This window comes from Lagopus muta, chromosome 6 (genome assembly GCF_023343835.1).
Source record: "Lagopus muta isolate bLagMut1 chromosome 6, bLagMut1 primary, whole genome shotgun sequence".
Taxonomy (NCBI): Eukaryota; Metazoa; Chordata; class Aves; order Galliformes; family Phasianidae; genus Lagopus; species Lagopus muta.
Window position 1 is genome coordinate 3,875,686 of NC_064438.1, and position 19,172 is coordinate 3,894,857.

General features: G+C 41.0%; 1 protein-coding gene across 6 annotated transcripts in view; it reads right to left on the reverse strand.

The window, feature by feature from the left end:
* ANO5 (anoctamin 5) overlaps nt 1–18,741 on the reverse strand; it is a 50,471-nt gene extending 31,730 nt beyond the window's left edge. Inside the window, exons 1-4 of one of the 6 annotated variants that reach the window (XM_048949303.1) lie at nt 18,535–18,741; nt 9,710–9,754; nt 7,210–7,280; nt 2,405–2,452 (exon numbers count right to left, since the gene is read on the reverse strand). In XM_048949303.1, the coding sequence (XP_048805260.1) occupies nt 2,405–2,452; nt 7,210–7,280; nt 9,710–9,754; nt 18,535–18,595 (225 nt within the window). In that variant the 5' untranslated portion in view covers nt 18,596–18,741. The remainder of the gene's footprint in view (nt 1–2,404; nt 2,453–7,209; nt 7,281–9,709; nt 9,755–18,534) is intronic. The other 5 variants (XM_048949302.1, XM_048949306.1, XM_048949304.1 and 2 more) reach the window with 5 other exon arrangements.
* Nucleotides 18,742–19,172: the final 431 nt, after the last annotated feature.

Sequence of the window (19,172 nt, forward strand, 5' to 3'; positions counted from 1 at the left end):
ACTAATCCAAGATGCAGAATCTCAATATTATCTACAGTAGTTATACTACAATGAAGAATTCTCAGCAATGAGTAATGCTAAATTACATCAGTAACAGCACCCATCAGCACATCTAAGAACTGCATAACCTCAGTCCTACATTATTAGGTAAGAAAAATTGCTGAGATTACAAGGAAAAAAATGCAACATTTCACTTACTTGCTTTCAAGATAGTTTACAAAACAAATATTTACTTATTACATAATTCAGATAGTCACGCACTAATCAGTTTTTATTGTACACACCACAAACAAACCAGAATGACTACAATATAAAGCAATTAATCTACTTACTGATGGACAGCACTGATGAACAGTAGGCTGAATATGAGCCAGCAGTGTGCCTGGGTGGCCAAGAAGGCCAATGGCATCCTGGCTTTTGTCAGGAATGGGGTGGTGAGCAGGACCAGGGAAGTCATCCTGCCCCTGTACTCAGCATTAGTGAGGTCTCAACTCGAGTGCTGTGTTCAGTTTTGTGCACCTCAGTACAGAAAGGACATGGAGGTGCTGGAGCAGGTCCAAAGAAGGGCAACAAGGAAGGGCTTGGAGAATATGGCCTATGAGGAGAGACTGAAGGAACTGGAGCTGTTCAGTCTGGGGAAAAGGAGGCTGAGGGCAGACCTTATTGCTCTCTTCCAATACCTGAAAGGTGCTTACAGCAAGAGCAGGGTTGGTCTCTTCTCAATGGTGACAGGACAAGGGGAAGTGTCGTCAGGTTGCACCAGGGTAAGTTTAGGTTGAATATCAGGAAACACTTTTTTACAGAAAGGGCTGGTAAGCACTGGAATAGGCTTCCCAGGGAGGTGGTTGAGTCACCATCCTGAATGTGTTTAAAATCCGTTTGGATGTGGTGTTCAGGGACATGATTTAGTGGAGGGTTGTTAGTTAGGGTAGGATGGTTAGGTCATGGTTGGACTCGATCTTTAAGGTCTTTTCCAACCGAAGTGATTCTATGATTCTATTTATTCACTAACAATCCACTGCAGGAAAGAAAAAAACATATAGAAGTGCAGAATATAGAAAAGCAAACAAAATTAGAGGTTTAAAAATGAACCATGGTGCAAAAAAACCTCCACATGTGAAAGAGCAAGAAAAACCCAACAGCTTAAAAACAGAATGAACACTATCACTGCAAATTTGAGTACAGTGTGTGAATACTTCCCTCTCCGTGGAACAAAGCATCTTGACAGCTACAGGTAACGCTCAGACTGGAGTTCTGCTGAGCCAAATGTAACCATTCAATGAAACGTAATTTTGAAAAGCAAAAAGCTCCTGTAAACGCATTTACACAACAATTGCAAATACACAGAGCAAGGAAAAGGAAAAAGCAAACTCCTCCATAGTTAATGCACACTAAACAAAGCCACTGTCACACCTGTTACTGAGGTTCACTTCAATATTCTTCCTTTGAGCAACCCAGGTAACTGAAGCACTTACCCACTTCCAAAGAGTGCATTTACAACTCTCTGCAGCCCCATTTCCAGTTATGCTTCACGCAAAGTACAAAGCTGCATCAGAAACTATAACCTTTGCCATCATAAGAAACAAAGGGAAGCCCCACATCCTTTTTTATTGTTATTATTTTTATTTCTGCATCTTTCTAACACTTGTGTTCAATTCCAAACACACGAAAGCTTGAAAACATGCATTTCAGAGCAGTTTAGGACACTCAGGATGTTCACGTTACAAGTTGAATGTGCAGAAAAAAGCCCTCTCTGGATGAAAGAAACTACTGAGCAGGAACAGAACCAGGAAAACTAAAAAGTATGCTAACAGAGCATATATGTTAATGGAAGACACCAGAGCCCCATGTAAGCAAGCAACTTGAATACACTTCAGCATGTACTTCTCCACTTATGTTAAACAAGTTTTCTTATTTTTTTTCCCCCATCTGTAAAATAATGGAGATTGTTTTCTAACGTATTTGGTAATTACAACCAACGTGTAGTAATTAAAACGTGTTAAAGTATCATGCTGACTCAGAATCCTGCATGTTATGATAAAAAGGGATCCCAAGTTAATCACACCATAGTCAGAATGCCCTATATCCCATCAACCCAAAAGAATAACAAAAAAGCAAACTTTCCAGTTTTCTTCACCAACAGTTCTCAATTTTGACATTTTATTCACCATTTTGAACCCTTTCAATTACCTTGAATTCATCAATTAAGCCATCACATGATGTGGTCATGAGGCCAACAGACTCAAAAGCCACATCCATTTTAACAGTCTAAGAAAGCAATTTGTTTGGAAGGATGGCTGCCTCGAAACTGGAAAATTTTTTAGTGAGGGACTTTTTGGCATATGGTAACAGAAGACGTCACACGAATTCATGCAAGGAAGCATGAATGTTGCTTACTGCTTACCACTTGATGATCAGGGATGAGTAAAGTAGTCTCAGTGCTGTTTAGACCCTGCCAGGGGCATCACGGGAAAAACATAACATTGTTAGCAATGATGCAAATGACGCTTCAAAAAGAAATAAACTCTTTGAGGAGAAACAGTGTAGCTTTTGGTTTAAATCACTAGAACGTTGTTCTGAGTGATGGTTGGATTTTCAGTTCAACAGTCAAAGTTTGAGCAGAGCTCTACTTCTCCAGGTAACTGGGTCCCCAGCCTACAGAATTACAAGTTCACTGACTTTTTCATTTTTATTTTCATCTAAAACTTTACTTGAGAGAAAACACACAGGTCTGCTCATATAATTTTGTGAAACAAACACTGCTTTTGATCCTACTTATGTTGAACTAATGCAAACACGGCCTTTTCCATTCTTCATTAATGATACCATCCCTGAGCGTTTGCTCATCTAAGCAATAACACCCTTTTCTGAATTCAGCCAAATAAACAGAAAGAAATTTTTCTTTTTGCAAAAAATCCACATGAGAAGCAATGCCAATACAATGGCTCTACTGTTCTTTATCTGAAGACAGTCTGAACAGGATTTACAAATCTAACTCTCGTGTTACTGTTGCTACTGGAAAAACCCAGCTGAACATGAGCCACAAGTATGTCCAGACAGTCAAGAAAGACAACAGTATCCTGGTGGAGACACCATTTCTGCAAGGTTTCAAGAAATATGGAGATGTGTCACTGAGGAACATGGTTAGTGGGCATGGTGGGGATGGGTTAGACCAGGGGATCTTTGAGGTTTTGTTCTAATCTTAACAATCCTATGATTTGTGGAGCAATGCACACTGATACTTAATTGCAAAGTTTTCTCCAGTTATGTTCTGCAAATATCAGCCATGTAAAGTACCGTACAAACCGGAAACCAGTGGAGGCACAGCCTTGTCTGTCAGTGGTCTCCTGAGGCTACTGATCTGCCCATGTCCATGGCAAAAGCCATCCAACAGCTCTTCTTACACCTCTCCTTCCTGTACTGCTTCTGCTCTCAGCTTCCCATCTCAGCTATAATAAGATGTCAACATGGGCCTTAGACATCCTTAAAGAGCTGCCCACACAGCTTTACTCAAAGACAGAGCTTGAATATACCTAGTGAAAGAGTATGCTGAGAAATGAGAGCGTACAGCAGTCAAAGTCTAGCCCAAGACTTTGGTGAACTGCTTTCCTAATAATCTAGGGAATTTATTTCACTCTCAGTACAATCTGAAATTAATAAGTCATGGAAGCTGGATTTTCAAAGTTCCCGATAGTCAGCATACTATTTCTTGTCCATTCAAACTCCTGTAGAGAGACCACTTTTCCACTACGTGCTGAAGCCCATGTACTGCACAGCAGGGCTTTTCTCTTTATAGAGTATAATCTCCAGAACAAGAACTAAATAGTGCTTTCAGAAACACTCAAATAACCCCAACTCCTTCAAATAAAAGCCAAAAATCAAACACTTTGACACTGGTGGTAGCAGTGTTCACCTGGTCTTTCATACTTCAAAATCTTCCTTCCTAAGTCTAATATATTCTCTTCTCTACAGTATTCCTCCATATATTCTTCTTACAGATTTACATAAACTACAAATGGGTTTGTGTTTTCATCTCCCACCAAACATGCTATCAAATGGAATGAACTCATGGTATTTTTTCCTTCTCTCACTGCACAAGCATTAAGCAGAGGGAAAACAGATTTTCAGTTTTTATTTCATTCATCTTCCCATTTGTCTGAAGTCTTTAAGATTCATTTATGTACTTCTTGGAACAGAAACTCTATAAAGACTAATTTAGTAGATTCTGCTTCAAGACTAAATTAGGACAGTTGTCTATCCTTAATGGGAATGGCTGTCTATGAATTGATTTCACAAAGACTTAATTGGAAACAGATCCCTTTGCAGCACCTATCTGAAAACATTCCTACCATGTCCCTTTTTTCTCTTTTCCAGCCTGCTATTTGCTGAAAAGACCTCCTTGCCTCCCTGCATGACAAAGCATCTAGAAATGATTCATGCTGTAAAGCTTCTAATATCCAGGCCTGCTGAATCCTAATTGTCCCTTGTTTCTTTTGGCCCTGAGAGTTAAGTAAATAAATAAGGAGACTAATAAGCAGATGAAAAAAAAAATAAAAATAAAGTAGTAACAGATTAGAGCACAAATGCAAAATCATACAGGAAGGACCACAACCATTGCTGACTGCATATTTCATTGCTTTTTGAGTTCTGGACTTCATCCGACTTCTGCATAAATGCTGACAGGCTTCACCACAGACTGCTTTTCATCTTCTTTTTTATTTTACTTCCACTGTCCCTTGTATACAAATCATTTTATCGTACAAATTGCAAAAGTCAGGAATATGCCACTATATTAGGGCTAATGTTTTCTCTTTAGAATCTAGATGTTAACTTCTCCCAATCCTTCCTGCTTCTAAATTAGTCAGAAGACCTTAGTTTTACTACTGCCAAGTAGAAGTATGACATTATCCTAAGTTATGGGCTTTTTTTGGAGGGGCAGAGAAAAAACACAATCCAAGCATGCTGTAATTGTGACCTGATGGAAATTCAGGTAACTCTCTTCCACTACTGAAGTTATTGAAGTTAAATGGCTTTGAGACTTCAGGTGTTCATACGAAGTGCACCCAAATTGCAGGAACATAAATTTAAGCACCTGGTTAAGCAAGAAGACATTTACCCACCTATCACCAAATCTGTAAAATAGAAAAGCAAACTGGCTGCCAAAACAACAGAACACACTGACCTGAGTTCAAACAGATCTTTGCAAAAAGAGGAGAGACAGTGGGTTTTCTCACATGCCTACTCAACTGCTAGGAATGCATTAAGGATGACAAAGGCAAGCTAGCAAAGAACTGAGGGAAAGTAAAGTCTTTCAGTTTATAAAGAAGAAACTGAAGTTGTGAAGACATATCAAGATAAAGGATTAGCATTATATGAAAAAAATGAAGGCTGTGTTACTGTTGGAATCGATTCATGGAAACACTTCACTTGGATATAAAGGACATTAATCATTACAAACTAAGGCTGTCATGGCTGATTACAGTGCTGGGCAAGATGATTAGGAACAAATGTATAAATTTATGCCAAGTTTATGTATAGAAAGCAAAAATCTGATGAATGACTGTGTGAAAGGATACATGGTAGGGTGATGTAAAGCAGAGAGAAGTATCAATTTAAATTTAACAAGTGTCAGATGGACAGCTGACCTGAAGAAACAACCAAATTATTCTGTCTCCTCTTAGAGAGAAAGTCATTAAGTCAACAAAAGACATGTTAGTATGACATTTCTTTGTGATACTTGAGAACAAATTAAGAAAAATTACTACATAAGGAACATATATAAGTAGAAAAAGAGAAAATACAGCATGAATTGACTACGGAGAGCATCTGGGACGTGTTTGTTGCAAGCAGACTGCCTCCCAGACAAGAAAATGCTGAAGATGAAAGCCTCCTTTTCTATAAGATTTGAACACATTAAAAAAGTTCAAATCCCATGTCCCCAAACATTAAATATGTCACGTATCCTTTTTCCCACGTCTCCTGCCCTTTCCCACATGAAACAGAATCCTTTCAAGTCTTGGTGAAATGGGCAATCTTCATGTAGACACAGGCATTCAAAAGGAACTCAGAAACAGCTTCAGACTCTGCTGCCTATCACGGTGCAATGATTCATACAGTGTAATTTGAGCTCATGCCTGCTTGGGTTCAGTACAGTATTTGCTATGTCTGTTCAACAAAATGTTTCCTGGAGAAGAAGATCACTGTGGGACTCATACAATAGAAGGGGAGGAAGCAGACTGAACACAGTAACAGATGAAATATGGTAGATTCATTAAAAAAAAACATGTGGGTGATATGGTGCACGTGCTAGCAAAACAAAGATCTGTGTAATCTAAGAAGGATGACGTGTCCTGCCTTAACAAAGTCAACTTTAAATTCACCTTCAAAGGCAGATGAGGAAAGGTACTCTAAAAACATAACAAAACTACACTTTGCCAGCACTCAGTTCCATGGTATCATTTCTGATGAGGGCTCATAGGCAACTTAAGACTATACTTCAGCAAAGCAGCTATTGCTATTCTTATCTAAAACTCTTCCTATCCTCCTCTAAACACACAACAACAATTAAGAAATTAGACAACAGAAATTAAAACATCCATTTCAGAAAATATTTCAAAATTCTTTCTAAGTTCTTTCTTAACTGAATAGTATCCACGTACCCCTATTTATTTATTGTGTACTCTGTATTAGGAAATGAGGCACTGAGACAAATGAGTAAACGGTGACACATTTCAGTTTGCACATCTTGCAAGGGAGAGGTGCTCTTATAACTCGCCTTCTTTTGGCTTTCTCAAAAAGAGCTATACTGTTAAAAATACCTGCAGCACAGGAATGGAAGAGAGCCTTGATTGTCTAGTATCAAACTAAGTACTGGCTTTGTGGAGGAGCATGATGTTTTCCCCATTAACAAAACACCGAAGCAACCATGTGATTCTTCTTTGAAGACTGATACTGAAAATGCTGTAAAGCCCCAAATTGTTTTCCACTAATGTTAAAGCTTTGTGTTGTGAAGTTCCTCAGTGAGTAGCAGCATTACTTTCACAGTTTTGCTCCTTCAAAACATTATAGGAAGAAAACACATTTACATGTATAAAGATATACATATGAGAATCTAGCAGCAGTGTTCTTAATCAAAATTAATTTTCTTCTTCATGGCACTGTTTCTCTCTCATTCTACCAGCAGTACATTAATCCTGTACTATACCTTACCTCAGAGCCACTTGGGACCTCAGATCCTGCAGTTGAAATGGTTTCACATAAAGGTCCATTGCTTTCTTCCCCTAAAGAACATTGAAAGAGAGATTTGTATAAGTACAGGCCTTTCAAAATATCCTTTTTTTGAAAGTGAAGTAAAACCAGAAGGCATGGAACTGTGAGCAAGCAAAAGCAACATCTAGAAAAATATCTAGCTACGTGAATGGTTCTTTGAAGGGAGAAAAAACCATGAGACATCACATTCAGCATGTATTAACTTGCAGTCACATAAACATTCCTAACAGTGACAAACCAAACCCATCAGCATCTTGTGTTTGAGAAGATAAAATTATTCCTTGCCTCAAATGTCCTACAGGTTACCACCTAATGAGAGTCCAACAGCCAGACCTTTGCTGCTTCGGTAATCAAAGTTCAATTGTCCTAGTTGTTGTGTGTTAACTATTAAATTATTTTTTTGTTGCTAAGGGATTGATGGCATTGAACATCACAATTACAGATGTCCACATAATGGAGACTGGATAGCAGAATCAAGAATATTATCTTAAGTTGACTTTCCCACAGATACAGTTGGTCTGCCAAGTAGATTACCTCTTAAATATTAACATAATGAAGGAAGTTACATTGAATACCTTTAAATCACTGTAAGAGGTTGGCTGAATCTGTGGATCTGAACCTGCTGTCAGCAGTTTCCTCTGGAGTGCAATCCTGAGGCCTTTAAGCTGGGCTCATGCTCTAAGAAGATTTTGCAAACAACTCTGTCCCTGCTTATCAGACTGACAGACCAGCATCCTAGATCAGGTATCTAAATAACTCCACCACCATAAATGGAGAAGGATAAATGGCTTTGTACATAGCTCGTCACAGCCCAGAGCAGGAATCCAACAAAGCTGCCTCTTCATTGCAGCAGGGAAATTATCATGCTCCTCCCTGTCAGACAGCAAGGAAGCATCAGTGGCATAGCTCATGCAGGACAGAATATGTGGTGCACTTTCTAACAACTACAGCTAGTTTAACTCCTACCAACAACATAAACCTACCTTTTTTTTTTTTTTTTTTTTTTTTTTTTTTTTTTTACGAGCCTGAAAGACTTATACGTATAATTTCTTATATGTGCTCCTATAGAAAAGTTTGTTGTACATGCTGATGTGCAGGAACATAAGGAACAACTTCTCAGAAAGAGGGGTGATGCAGTGGCACAGCTGCCCAGGGATGTGGGGGGAGTCACCATCCCTGGGGTGTTCTTCCAGAGCCATGGAGATGTGGACGTGGTCAGTGGGCATGGTGGGAATGGGCTGGGATTGGACTTGAGGATCTTACTGGTCTTTTCCAACTTTAATAATTCTATGATTCTCTCATATAGGAATCAAGACCAGTGTCAAGTCATTTATAAAAAGTTTGTGTGGAAGTAACTAATTTAGGTTCACTTTTCCCACCCAATTACATCATAAATGCTATACTCTAAGACAGAACACCAACAACAGAAAACATTTAATGCAACAGCTTCAGAACAGAACAAAACCCATATCACCTTCCAACAACACAAACATTCAAACAAGAGAAACACGTGGCACAAAATGGGAAAAAACAAACATACTAAGAATCTAGAAGTCTTTACTCAAAAAAGCAGCAACCATCAAAATATTCAGAATAATTTCCTTGAGACACTGTTTCTGCAAGAATACTCCTGCAGAGAGAGGCTCTACCTTACAGGTACCTCTAGGAACCTCTAAGAACAAGCCAACCAGGCAGCTGCCTAGGACAGCCAAAAAGAAAGGGAGCATCACCATCACTCCACTGCCTGCATTGCCCATTGCACTGGGAAGCAGTTGGCTATTGCAACTTTGGTTGAAGGTATCAAGCCCAGGAGCAGAAAGCCCCAACATCACACAGCTCCCCACTGCAGAAGCAGCCAGGCACCTCGGCCCTGGAGCAGTGACATTCCATTTACCTTTACTGCTGACTTGAACCAACTCCATAACCTACAACAGCCTAGTTGGTTGTCTTTTCTGGATTATGAGTTCTGTCGTCGGGAAAATTTAACCTCAGAAACAAGCGTGATTAAGAGTTTTACTATTAACTGCTTTTTTTGGTTATTAGCTCAGCTAATAACTTACACAAATTGTGTGAGAAGAAATCCTCTTGGTCTTTCTAATCCAGGGAAATAAAACTGAATTAAGGCTGGTGCAGCATACAAAAAGGCAAAAAGAGAATGCAGAACCTAAAGCTGAGATATACAACATTATTAAATGTTCACTCCTTGACAAACATATAAGCAAGTTCCTAGGCAGCAAGACAAGAAAACGTATATCTAAGTGTAAAGAAGCCACAACCCAGAACTGCAGGTACCATGAATGGAGATGCTTGGTCAGTTCTTAACCAAGAGGCTTTCAGAATTAAAAACAACAGTAGTAAGTAAAAGAGTAAAAAATTAGGAGAGTAACAATAGAGGACATGCACAGAAGGGAGGAAGGCGTAATGCTGCTTAGTGTGATACCTTCTGACCGCGACAGCTTGAACTTGGTGAGAACTGCAACGTCATCTTTAAAAGGAAAAAATGCTTCAGTTAAAAGTCTCAAGTCAAATCCACTTCTAACATGAACACGTTTAATATGCCTCCCCTGTTCTTCACAATAAGCCTCAATAACTGAACAGATGAGCCTGCAGTAGGAACAACAGATTAGACAGAGGACAGAGAGCAGGCTTCTCCTGAACCTCAGCACTCGACTTTCAGTCCAGGCCCTTCATTCAGCAACATAAGCCAAGCTTTTGCTTTCCCATGCCAGCAACAGGGAGGATAAGAATAGTTTCCACTAGACAAGAATACATCTTGAAAACATGTCAAGAAATTGCATTCTTATATCCTAACATGGAATGCAGTGATACACTGATGAAACCATCATCTGTAATGAACGGCTTTGTTCTTCAACACAACTTGTTCTGCTGTATGTAACAAGATGTGAAACCATTCATACACCTAAAAGAATGCTCTCCAACAGCCTTACAATTCCATGCACAGCAATTTCTAATGCCTTAAACATGTATGTCCCAGGAGCTGTGCATTAGTGGAAATGAGCGAGTGTCCTATGACCTGCAATTTCAATTTCCACTATCATTAGCATACACTGTCCTAAACTGTACCCAACTGAAGGGCAATCTACTTGTAAACTTTCAATGTGTCATCCTGAAGAATTACAGTTCACTTCTATTTCAATTACAGACCTAGATGAACAACAGTAATCCAAAACAGTTCACAGAAATTAGCATTCAGGACTGAAGACTGCAGAATACAAACATGACTGACACAGCTTGTCAGAATTTATGTAGCTTACTCCACAAATAAGCAGTACTTCTACTAAGTCAGTCTTCTTATTTCCACAGCAAGCATGAAGAATTTCTTCTTGTGCACTGAACTAGTGAGTTATTCTACAATAGTCTAAATTTGTTCACAGTGCCCGACTTCATTTTTCCTATATAAATAAAGAAATGAAAGCAATGCGATTCCACATTTGAACCTATTTGGTTAAATAGTGTTTTAATAGGATGAGCAAGTTGTCCTTCAAAAAAATTGTCTATGCATTCCACTTTGAAGGACCAAAAACCCTTTATGGCATAGGCACTACCAAGATTACAGTTTCTTAAAGGCACTACAGTAGCTGCAGTTTACAGAAGGAAGCAATACATAGATATGCCTGAAGTCACACATTTAAAATGAGATAAATGGATGGAATGCCACATGGATGACTGACCTACCCTTCATGCTACAGTATGACAGGCAGTGGAAAAATTCTCTTATTTTATAAAATCTGTATTAGCAGTATAGTTAAGAGTTAAAATAACATGCAAGAAAACAAACAGTGCAAAATAAATTGCTTATTTTGAGATGTTAATCTATAAAAATATCGTAATACGAGTCAATTTCTTCAGTGTTGTCACAAAAAAGTAATGGTGCTGTTGGAGATCAAGGCCTCCTGTAGCCGCCTGATAGATGGGACAAGTCAAGCAGCAGAGCTCAGCAGCGCCCAAGGACAAACACCAAAATGGAGCTGGATGGTCCCAATGTGAAGCAGAACGCAGACTTAAGACACTGTAATAGCAACTTTCTTACTCAGCAGAAACTAGCAGGTAAAATGGACTTTGAGACCCATTACACCATTCTACAAACCTCTGACAGTTCACAACTATTCATGTTCCTAGAGTGGAGTCTAGATGCTCTAGGTGAACTAAAAACTTAAACGAGGTAGCTACCTTGTGCTATGAACACAATTCCTAATATTCACCCTTACCAAGGAGTCAAAGAAAATTTTATTCCTGGATGTCTTAAAGAGACCATATCAGTAAACTCCTCCATTATTCAGCAACATGTCTTTCTGAGGGGAAGAGAAAAATCAATACAAGAACATGAATTCTTACTGCTGAATCAATACATGATTTACAGCATTGCGTACTGCACTCCCAAAAGATCAGCATGGGATTGCTGCTGAACTTGTCAGCTGGGACCTACTCTGACCGATTTCTACTCATAGGGAGCCTGATTCAGCAATGAGTCACTAACAAAAATGCAAACTGAATAAATACTACTCCAGAATAAGGTCACTCATCCCACACAATTACTATTTTATACTCATATAAGCTTGACTTGCAATAAAGCTGCACCCCTGTTCCCTGAGATCCCCTGGGACGAGGATCCCAGCCTGACTAGATTCCCAAACTGGTGACAGCATTGCCTAGGGGAACTGGAACCTACCTAGAGTGCTAGCTCACCAGCAAGTTCAATAAGCGTTATTACTTCATCTCGTATCAGCAAGAGTAACAGCTGCACTCCTGAACCAAAGATTCCATCTCAAGGTCATGCTTGAAGTGGTCTATACACAGAGCTGCTCCTGAAAATTTGAAGCTATTCCTAAACAGTGAAAACATTAATTTTCTTAGAGATCCAAGATAATGTACTAGGAACATAGGAAAAGAACTTTATGATTCCCTTAAAAAAAAACCAACAACAACAAACTACCTTCAATTATTACCTACTTCATGGCCATCATGTGTTTAATTATTAAATGGGCAATTCCACAGAACAGGTGTTTATCAACACATTGGTAGTAAAAGAAAAAAAAGAAACAGTATTTTAAAATCTAGCTAACAAAATCTGGTAATTTGGATGAAATACAGTCCGTAGTTCTAACCTCTAATATAATAAATGGGTATTCTGAATTAGAACTCGAAGCTTACTCCTAGCTGCCTTCCTTTCATAAACCCACTGAACCTCCCATCTTGATTAGAAAGCACACAGCTTAATACGTTAGATTTATGTAAATCTGTTTTTAGCAAAAAACCACAACCTGAATGACATTTTTATGTGGTCAAGGCAATAACTACCACCGCATTGTAAGCCCTGTCTAAGCCACTGCATCAAATGTGCTGTGAGTGCGGAATGTGGCATTTATACCTTCCAGGTACCATCATTATGCAGAATGGCACGCCAACCAATTGACAGGTTCAAACACAATTAAAAAGGAGAAAGCCCAGACCAAAAGTAGTTGGACAAAGTGAGGTATTTTTTACATGTGTAAGATTTAGGACCTAGATGGCAAATAAGACTCAGAAGAGCAGGGTGGTAGAACAGCAGCCTGCATTAGACCTGGCAGCTTGTGAAGGACTATGGCAGTGTTTGTTTGCATTCAGACTATTTATATGCCAAAGGCCATTTTTCATCAGCGCTGACTGCAGAAGCAGACAAGCAGCTCAAGCAATGGCTGTGCACATATATGGAAATGCCAGGTGCACGCTGACCGCACTCCAGAACAGAGGAAGAACGGACAACTGCGCTATCGCTTTTCATCACAGCTCAAGGGAATTACAAGCACTTAAAGTGTTAAGTACAGGCTTGCTTTCCTAGAGACCCATTTAAAATCTCATATCATTATTCATTCATGGATTGCATTGAAACGTGATACAGAATCTCTGACTTCTTTCAGCCACTGCAGCAGTTCTCATAAGCAGTAGGGGGTCCCCGGGTACCATTCATTCTGTGGACACACAGTACATCCTAGCATTAGAAATCTCCTTCAGAAGCTGTATGAGAAAAGCAACACAAACAGTGAGCTACAGATGGGGCAATAGTGGAGAAAAACAGAATGGGGAGAGGAACAGCAAGAACTACAAGGAACATATTTGACTCGTACCTTTACTAACAAAGTGAAAAGCACTGTGAACAACTACATCATCCACTTTCTATCCACTGCCATATTCCTCAGCTGCTTGCCACACTTAATTTCAGATGGACATTGAATTTCACCTGCAATTCTTGGTTCTTCCTGTCCCCATGCTCTGCTTCAGCACCCTTTTTGTCATACTTCCAATGACACGTGCCACTGAGAATTTTGCTTCACTTTCTCTTACTAAATAACATAGAAACATATTGGCGTATGAGTTTGCAACACAATGCTTTCTATTCAAGTCACTCAAACGACATAGAGTAAGCATGGAAATCATATAGAAGACCCACAGAAACGTCCCCTACCAGTCAAGAAAATAAGCAGGGTGGTAGACCACAGCTCCCATCACTTATAGTTTCTGATGCAGACACCAGCTGATTAGCAGGACCAAAATAGCACAGACATCCAACTTTTTGATGGTCTGTGAAATACATCTGCTTGTCATTACTTGTCAGTGTGGTATATTTCCAGTACATTGTAAATGGGCAAGAAGAAGCCCTCCAATTTCCTACCTGATAGTTAAGAAAACCCCTTTGAATAACAAACCACAGCGCCTTTTCTAATTTTGGAGTACTGCAGAAAATTAAAGACCAGCCATCTACACCACAAACCTTACCCACAATGCTTGCTGGCGTTCTGCTGTCTTGCCAAAGGCCTCCGATTTCACATTTACCCTTGGGAGCCTGCTAAGGGAGACATGGCATCACAGGAGATTTCCAGTCATAAAACAGCACCTTACCCTAAGATACTCTCCATAGATGCTCATCTATTCTTATTTTTTTCCACCATGTACAGATCTCTATCACACTACTGTATTTCAATTTCCTCTCCTCCCTCACCAAAGAGAACTGAAATCCCATCACCCAATAAGCTACAAGATTTCTTGAGAACACCAGATGACAACTGTGCAAATAGGATCTAAGGAAATTTCTTTCCTCATTCCTTGCACATCAGTTCCAACTAAAATAAAACTCTCTGGTAGCATAAACTAGTGACAAAGCAGGGGCTAAAGAGAGACAGTCTGAAGGCAGCCCTACAGTGTTCCACTTCTATCCCAATGCAGTGTGATAAGTGATCCAAGTTCACCCTTGGATGTATTCTGAATGCATATAAATAGATTCAGAAATCCTTCACTGGATTACCACGGTATTGAATTGACTTCGGTAAGGAGTTAAGCTATTTTCTCAGCTCCTCATGAATAGCACACTTGAGCACTGATGTTTATGTCATATCCCTCACCCTGCTCAGATGGGTAAATTAAGAATTGCCTTATGTTACATGAAGAAAGGTAATTACTACTTAGAACACACCACCATAGTTGCGCAGGGCACACATCTCCACACTGATTCACACAGCCTGCCTTACCTTAGGCCATCTCAGCAGCTGCAGCCAATTCAGCTACCAGCATACCTTCTCTTGGCACCCACCACGCTACAGCAACCAACACCAAACATCTAATAGCCCAAAGCTCTTGCAGGAGGCTCATCAAGAAAATATGAACACGCCTACAGTATAATCCCAAGTGACCAAGTCCCAACCTAGAGTCAACCCCACCACTCCAAGAATTCATCTTCACAAACAACTCCTGATATTTTATTCAGCTTTCTGCATCTTTAGCTAACATCTCAAAATCTTTACCTAGCTGTATTATGATTGCAAGAGGCATTCCTATCAGGAGGGCACAAAGACCCTTCTCCCCCTTGAATCTCCACACGTGAAAAGCTATTCTGAAATACAGTGAAGGTGCTGCTAGATAGCAAAGTACATCCTGCCAATCACATGGCTATTCAGTTCAGCCCCACAATAATAAAAACAGTAGAAAAGTTCACTGCATCACCACCTTGCCACATAATATAAGAAAAACATTGCAACAGTTGCACACCAGATGATATTACCAATACTTTCTGAACTATACATTTATGGTAGGAGACTTCCTGTTCTCACCTGTAGACAATTCACTAACTTGACATTACACGTAAAGAAATATTTCTGACAAACTATCTGCCAGCAGTAACTTCAAAAGCACATTCTCAGCAGAGTTATTGCATCTCGTCCCAGTTTTCCTTCGTGTTCTAGTAATTACTGATCATTTGTATGGAGAAGTTAAGGCGCCCTTCTAGTTTTTGATACTACTATAAAAAAGTATTACTACTGTTCTTGATCAAATTACAAACAGCAAAAATCCACATTTTAGCTCAGCTTTCAGTTCTTAGTAAGTGCTGGCTAGCGTCAGGTAGACTGCTTGGAAAGCAAACTTAGCATTTTGTTTATAAGTGAAGCTGCAACCCCTTTTTTTATTTACATAGAAGCTAAAAAGAATTCATCTGAGATGGGAGAAACAGGTGAGTTCTCTTGTACTTGACTGAATTCAACTGTATTTCCCAGCTCTCAGAAGTGTCCAGAACATCCCACATAACTGCCAGGGGACAAATAAGGCAGGTGAGAGCTTCCTATGGAGCTGCTCCATTTTGCCAGCCACTGAGCTGCAGAAAATGTTTATCAACAGTCTGAAGGAAAATCTTTATTCTTTGATGCAGTCTCAGGATAAAATTTATATTTAAGCACTGCAGTGGACTGGAATTTAAGTTTTCAGTTTTTCATTCATAGCATCACAGCAAAATTATCTTACTGAGCACACCAACGTAGAAGGCGGTACTTTGCAAATTGTTGGAATCTGTTTCACAAAGCAGATTTTCCTATCACAAACTGTAGTTTTCTGTTCAAACAAAGCTTACCTGTTGGATGCCCAACACGTATTTAAACTGTGCCTGGCAGTGACATCTCTGCCAGTAAAGAAATCTCATGCAGGAATTATGTGTTGCTTGGTGAGGTTAATGGCATATTCTCTCACTTGCCTTTTCTATGCTGAACTATGTCTAAATGCATTGGAGCTTTATTTCAATACCTGGGAATACTCATTCAGAGAGTTTCTGTGTTAAGTTAACCCTCCAGTTTTGTCCTATGGGTGATAACCCACTCAGAGTTTCTACAAATAGATCAAAAATTATTATTCCCTCAGTAATTAAAGACAGCTGTAGTTTTGAACACAGGCCTATATTTTCATTTCATATTGCGAGTATGAATCAATTTCAATTAAGTAAGTAACATTCTCTTAAACATCAGCAGTACTTGGCCCTGAGCAGCGATGCTTTCTTAGCAGCCAGCACAAGTGCTGTTTGGAAGTCACACTATCAACCTCTCCTGGCACGTTTCTGCCTTTCTCAGGGGAAAACAAGCAAGAAGACAAAGCATGTAGGCAAATATTTGAATGTGGAGCAGTCAGGTACCTTTTTTTTGAAAGATGAGCCATGGCATCAGTCCAGTTCTTTACTACCAAAAGGGAATGTGAATAACCTCTTCCTTCCTTGCAGAGCAGAAGTTGGATTTGGGCTCCCCTTATGTGTTCCATGCTCTTTAAGCTGCATTCATCTGCATGGATCTACATCTCAAAACACAGTACAGATCCAATTGCCAGCTTCCAGAAGCTGTGGCATTCGTATCTTAAGCAGAAAATATAATGCCGAAAGGCAGCACAAAAGAAACACTCCTAACAACATACTGCATCTTCTTCCTTTGATACTTACATTGGAATTTTGCAAGTTCACTTCTTTTTTTTCCTTAATATTCAGGTAGATGATGCTCATCTTGAATGAAAAGCAAAACCACACACTTCAAAGTGGAAGTTATTACCTCACACTGGTCTCATTCATCAAGAAGCAAAAGAACTTCCTCTGCAGTAGGTTTGGCACATAAGCTCCACACACAGAGTGCATGCCTAACTTTCTGCTGCTGGTAAGTAGCTTTTCACTACCATAACTTGTTCTTCAGCATTCAAGTTTAATTAAATGCAATAGCAAACCAGAATTAAATACACGTACATCGAGATATGAACATGTCTTTAAGGCGAAAGTGCAGCTTTTCTTTTTCCTTCGGTCTTTTTCCTATTTACCCTCACCCAGACACGACTGTGTGATGGCACATCTGACATCTATGCCTGGAAGCCTCTTTAGGTTTCCTTAAGAGTACAAAGCATACGTTCAGATCTTGGAGAGGCCTCAGTGGTAACAGATGCATATTGCTAACTTTTGCAGACCACAGCTGGAAGGGCAGATTTTATCTGATTTTAATCCAGACTTTTTTTTTTAGTTAACACATGAGCAAGCTTCTAAAAGTCCAGTCCCTTTAGCCCATATTAAGTTCTTCATCTGTTTTAGAAAAGTGCTTGATTAAAAAGTGAATTGAATTGGTGCATGACTACGTACAGTTATGTGCCAATAATGGTGGATGCTGCTATATCACACCCACAGAAAGCCCTCCCAACTCCTTAGGTTCGAGGTTTATGACTTAAAAAAAGCCCAACACATGACACTCCTGGGAAAACGGAGCACTGTGGAACTAAGTTCACATTCCTGACTTTCAGCATCACTCCCTGCCTGGTTACCACATATTGACTAAACACGTTTTGGTCTCCAACTCCTTCAGGAAAGCAGGCCGGTTCAGGAAAGCAGGCGAGCCCTGCTCCATGCTGGCAGTCAGCGGGTCGGGCCATGACTCAGGGCTCCCCGCAGGGCTTAGGAAGCAGCCTGCAGGCTGTAGGGCCAGAGATGGCACACGGGGAGCTCCCCCTCGGCTGTCCCTGGGTAGCACCCACAGGCACTGCTTTCTCAAACAATTTTGTCGAAGGTTTTGGCAACCACACTGTTGCTGGAGGAGTTCAAAACAGGTTTTCCCAAAGAGAAGCGATGTCACGGAGCTTGCGAGGGAGAACCAGCTCCCAAGACCGAGACCCAGCACGCGGGGCGGTGGTTGTCCCGTGCCAGGAGGTCTTCGCTTCTGAGACCGGTGGCAAAGCACGGCTCCCATCGTATTTTCAGGAAGATCTTTCCGCGGCAGATATCATCTCACCCAACCCCCGCCCCGCGCCGGCAGGGCGCAGCCGACACCCGCATCATCGCATCCCTTCCGAACGCTTCAGCCCACCCACCCCGACGGAGGAGCGGCGGTGGGGCTGCCACGCAAAGGCGAATCCCCGCCTCCCTCGGTCCCCTCACGGTGCGGGCACCGAGATCAGCCCCAACCCCAGCCTCTAGGTGCGGCCCGCGCCTACCGTCGGCCGACAGGGCCATCTCGATCAGCGTCTCGTTCGCCTTCTTGCCCAGGCGGTTCATGGTGGCTGCCCCCACAGTCGCTCTCGCCCCGCTCCCGGCTCGCCCGCCTCCCGCAGCTCAGCGGGGTGAGTCAGGGGCGGCGATGCATGCGCAGTGCCGCGGGGCGGAGCGGGGAAAGCCGGGGCTCCCCCTGGGGAGCTCGCTTTGTACCGCCGCTTCCTCTCTCCCTTTTTCCCTCCCACGGCCGCTTTGGTAGCGGTGGGAGGCTGCTCCTCCCGCTGTGGCGACCCGACGCGGGGCTGTGCTCAGGCGCGGACATTTTGGCTAGGGCGGTGCCCGGGCACCATTAGCACCGCTGTTTTTGATTTTTCTTTTTTCTTTTCCTTTTTTTTTTCCCCTTTCTTTCAGGAAAAAGACCCACGTGTTGAGAAACGTGGCTGTTCTGTAATCCATTTGTTCCCCCTTCCCCCCCAGCACAACCAGCCAGCTTCCACCTGCATCCCTCAGGCTATCACCCCCAATTTCTCATCTCTTCAGTAATCAAGGGTACTTTCCAGCCCTCTGTTGGCTCAGTGCATTTATTTCACTTCAGGGCAGATCTCGAAGCCTTTCTTCAGATTAGATTTTTGTACACTCA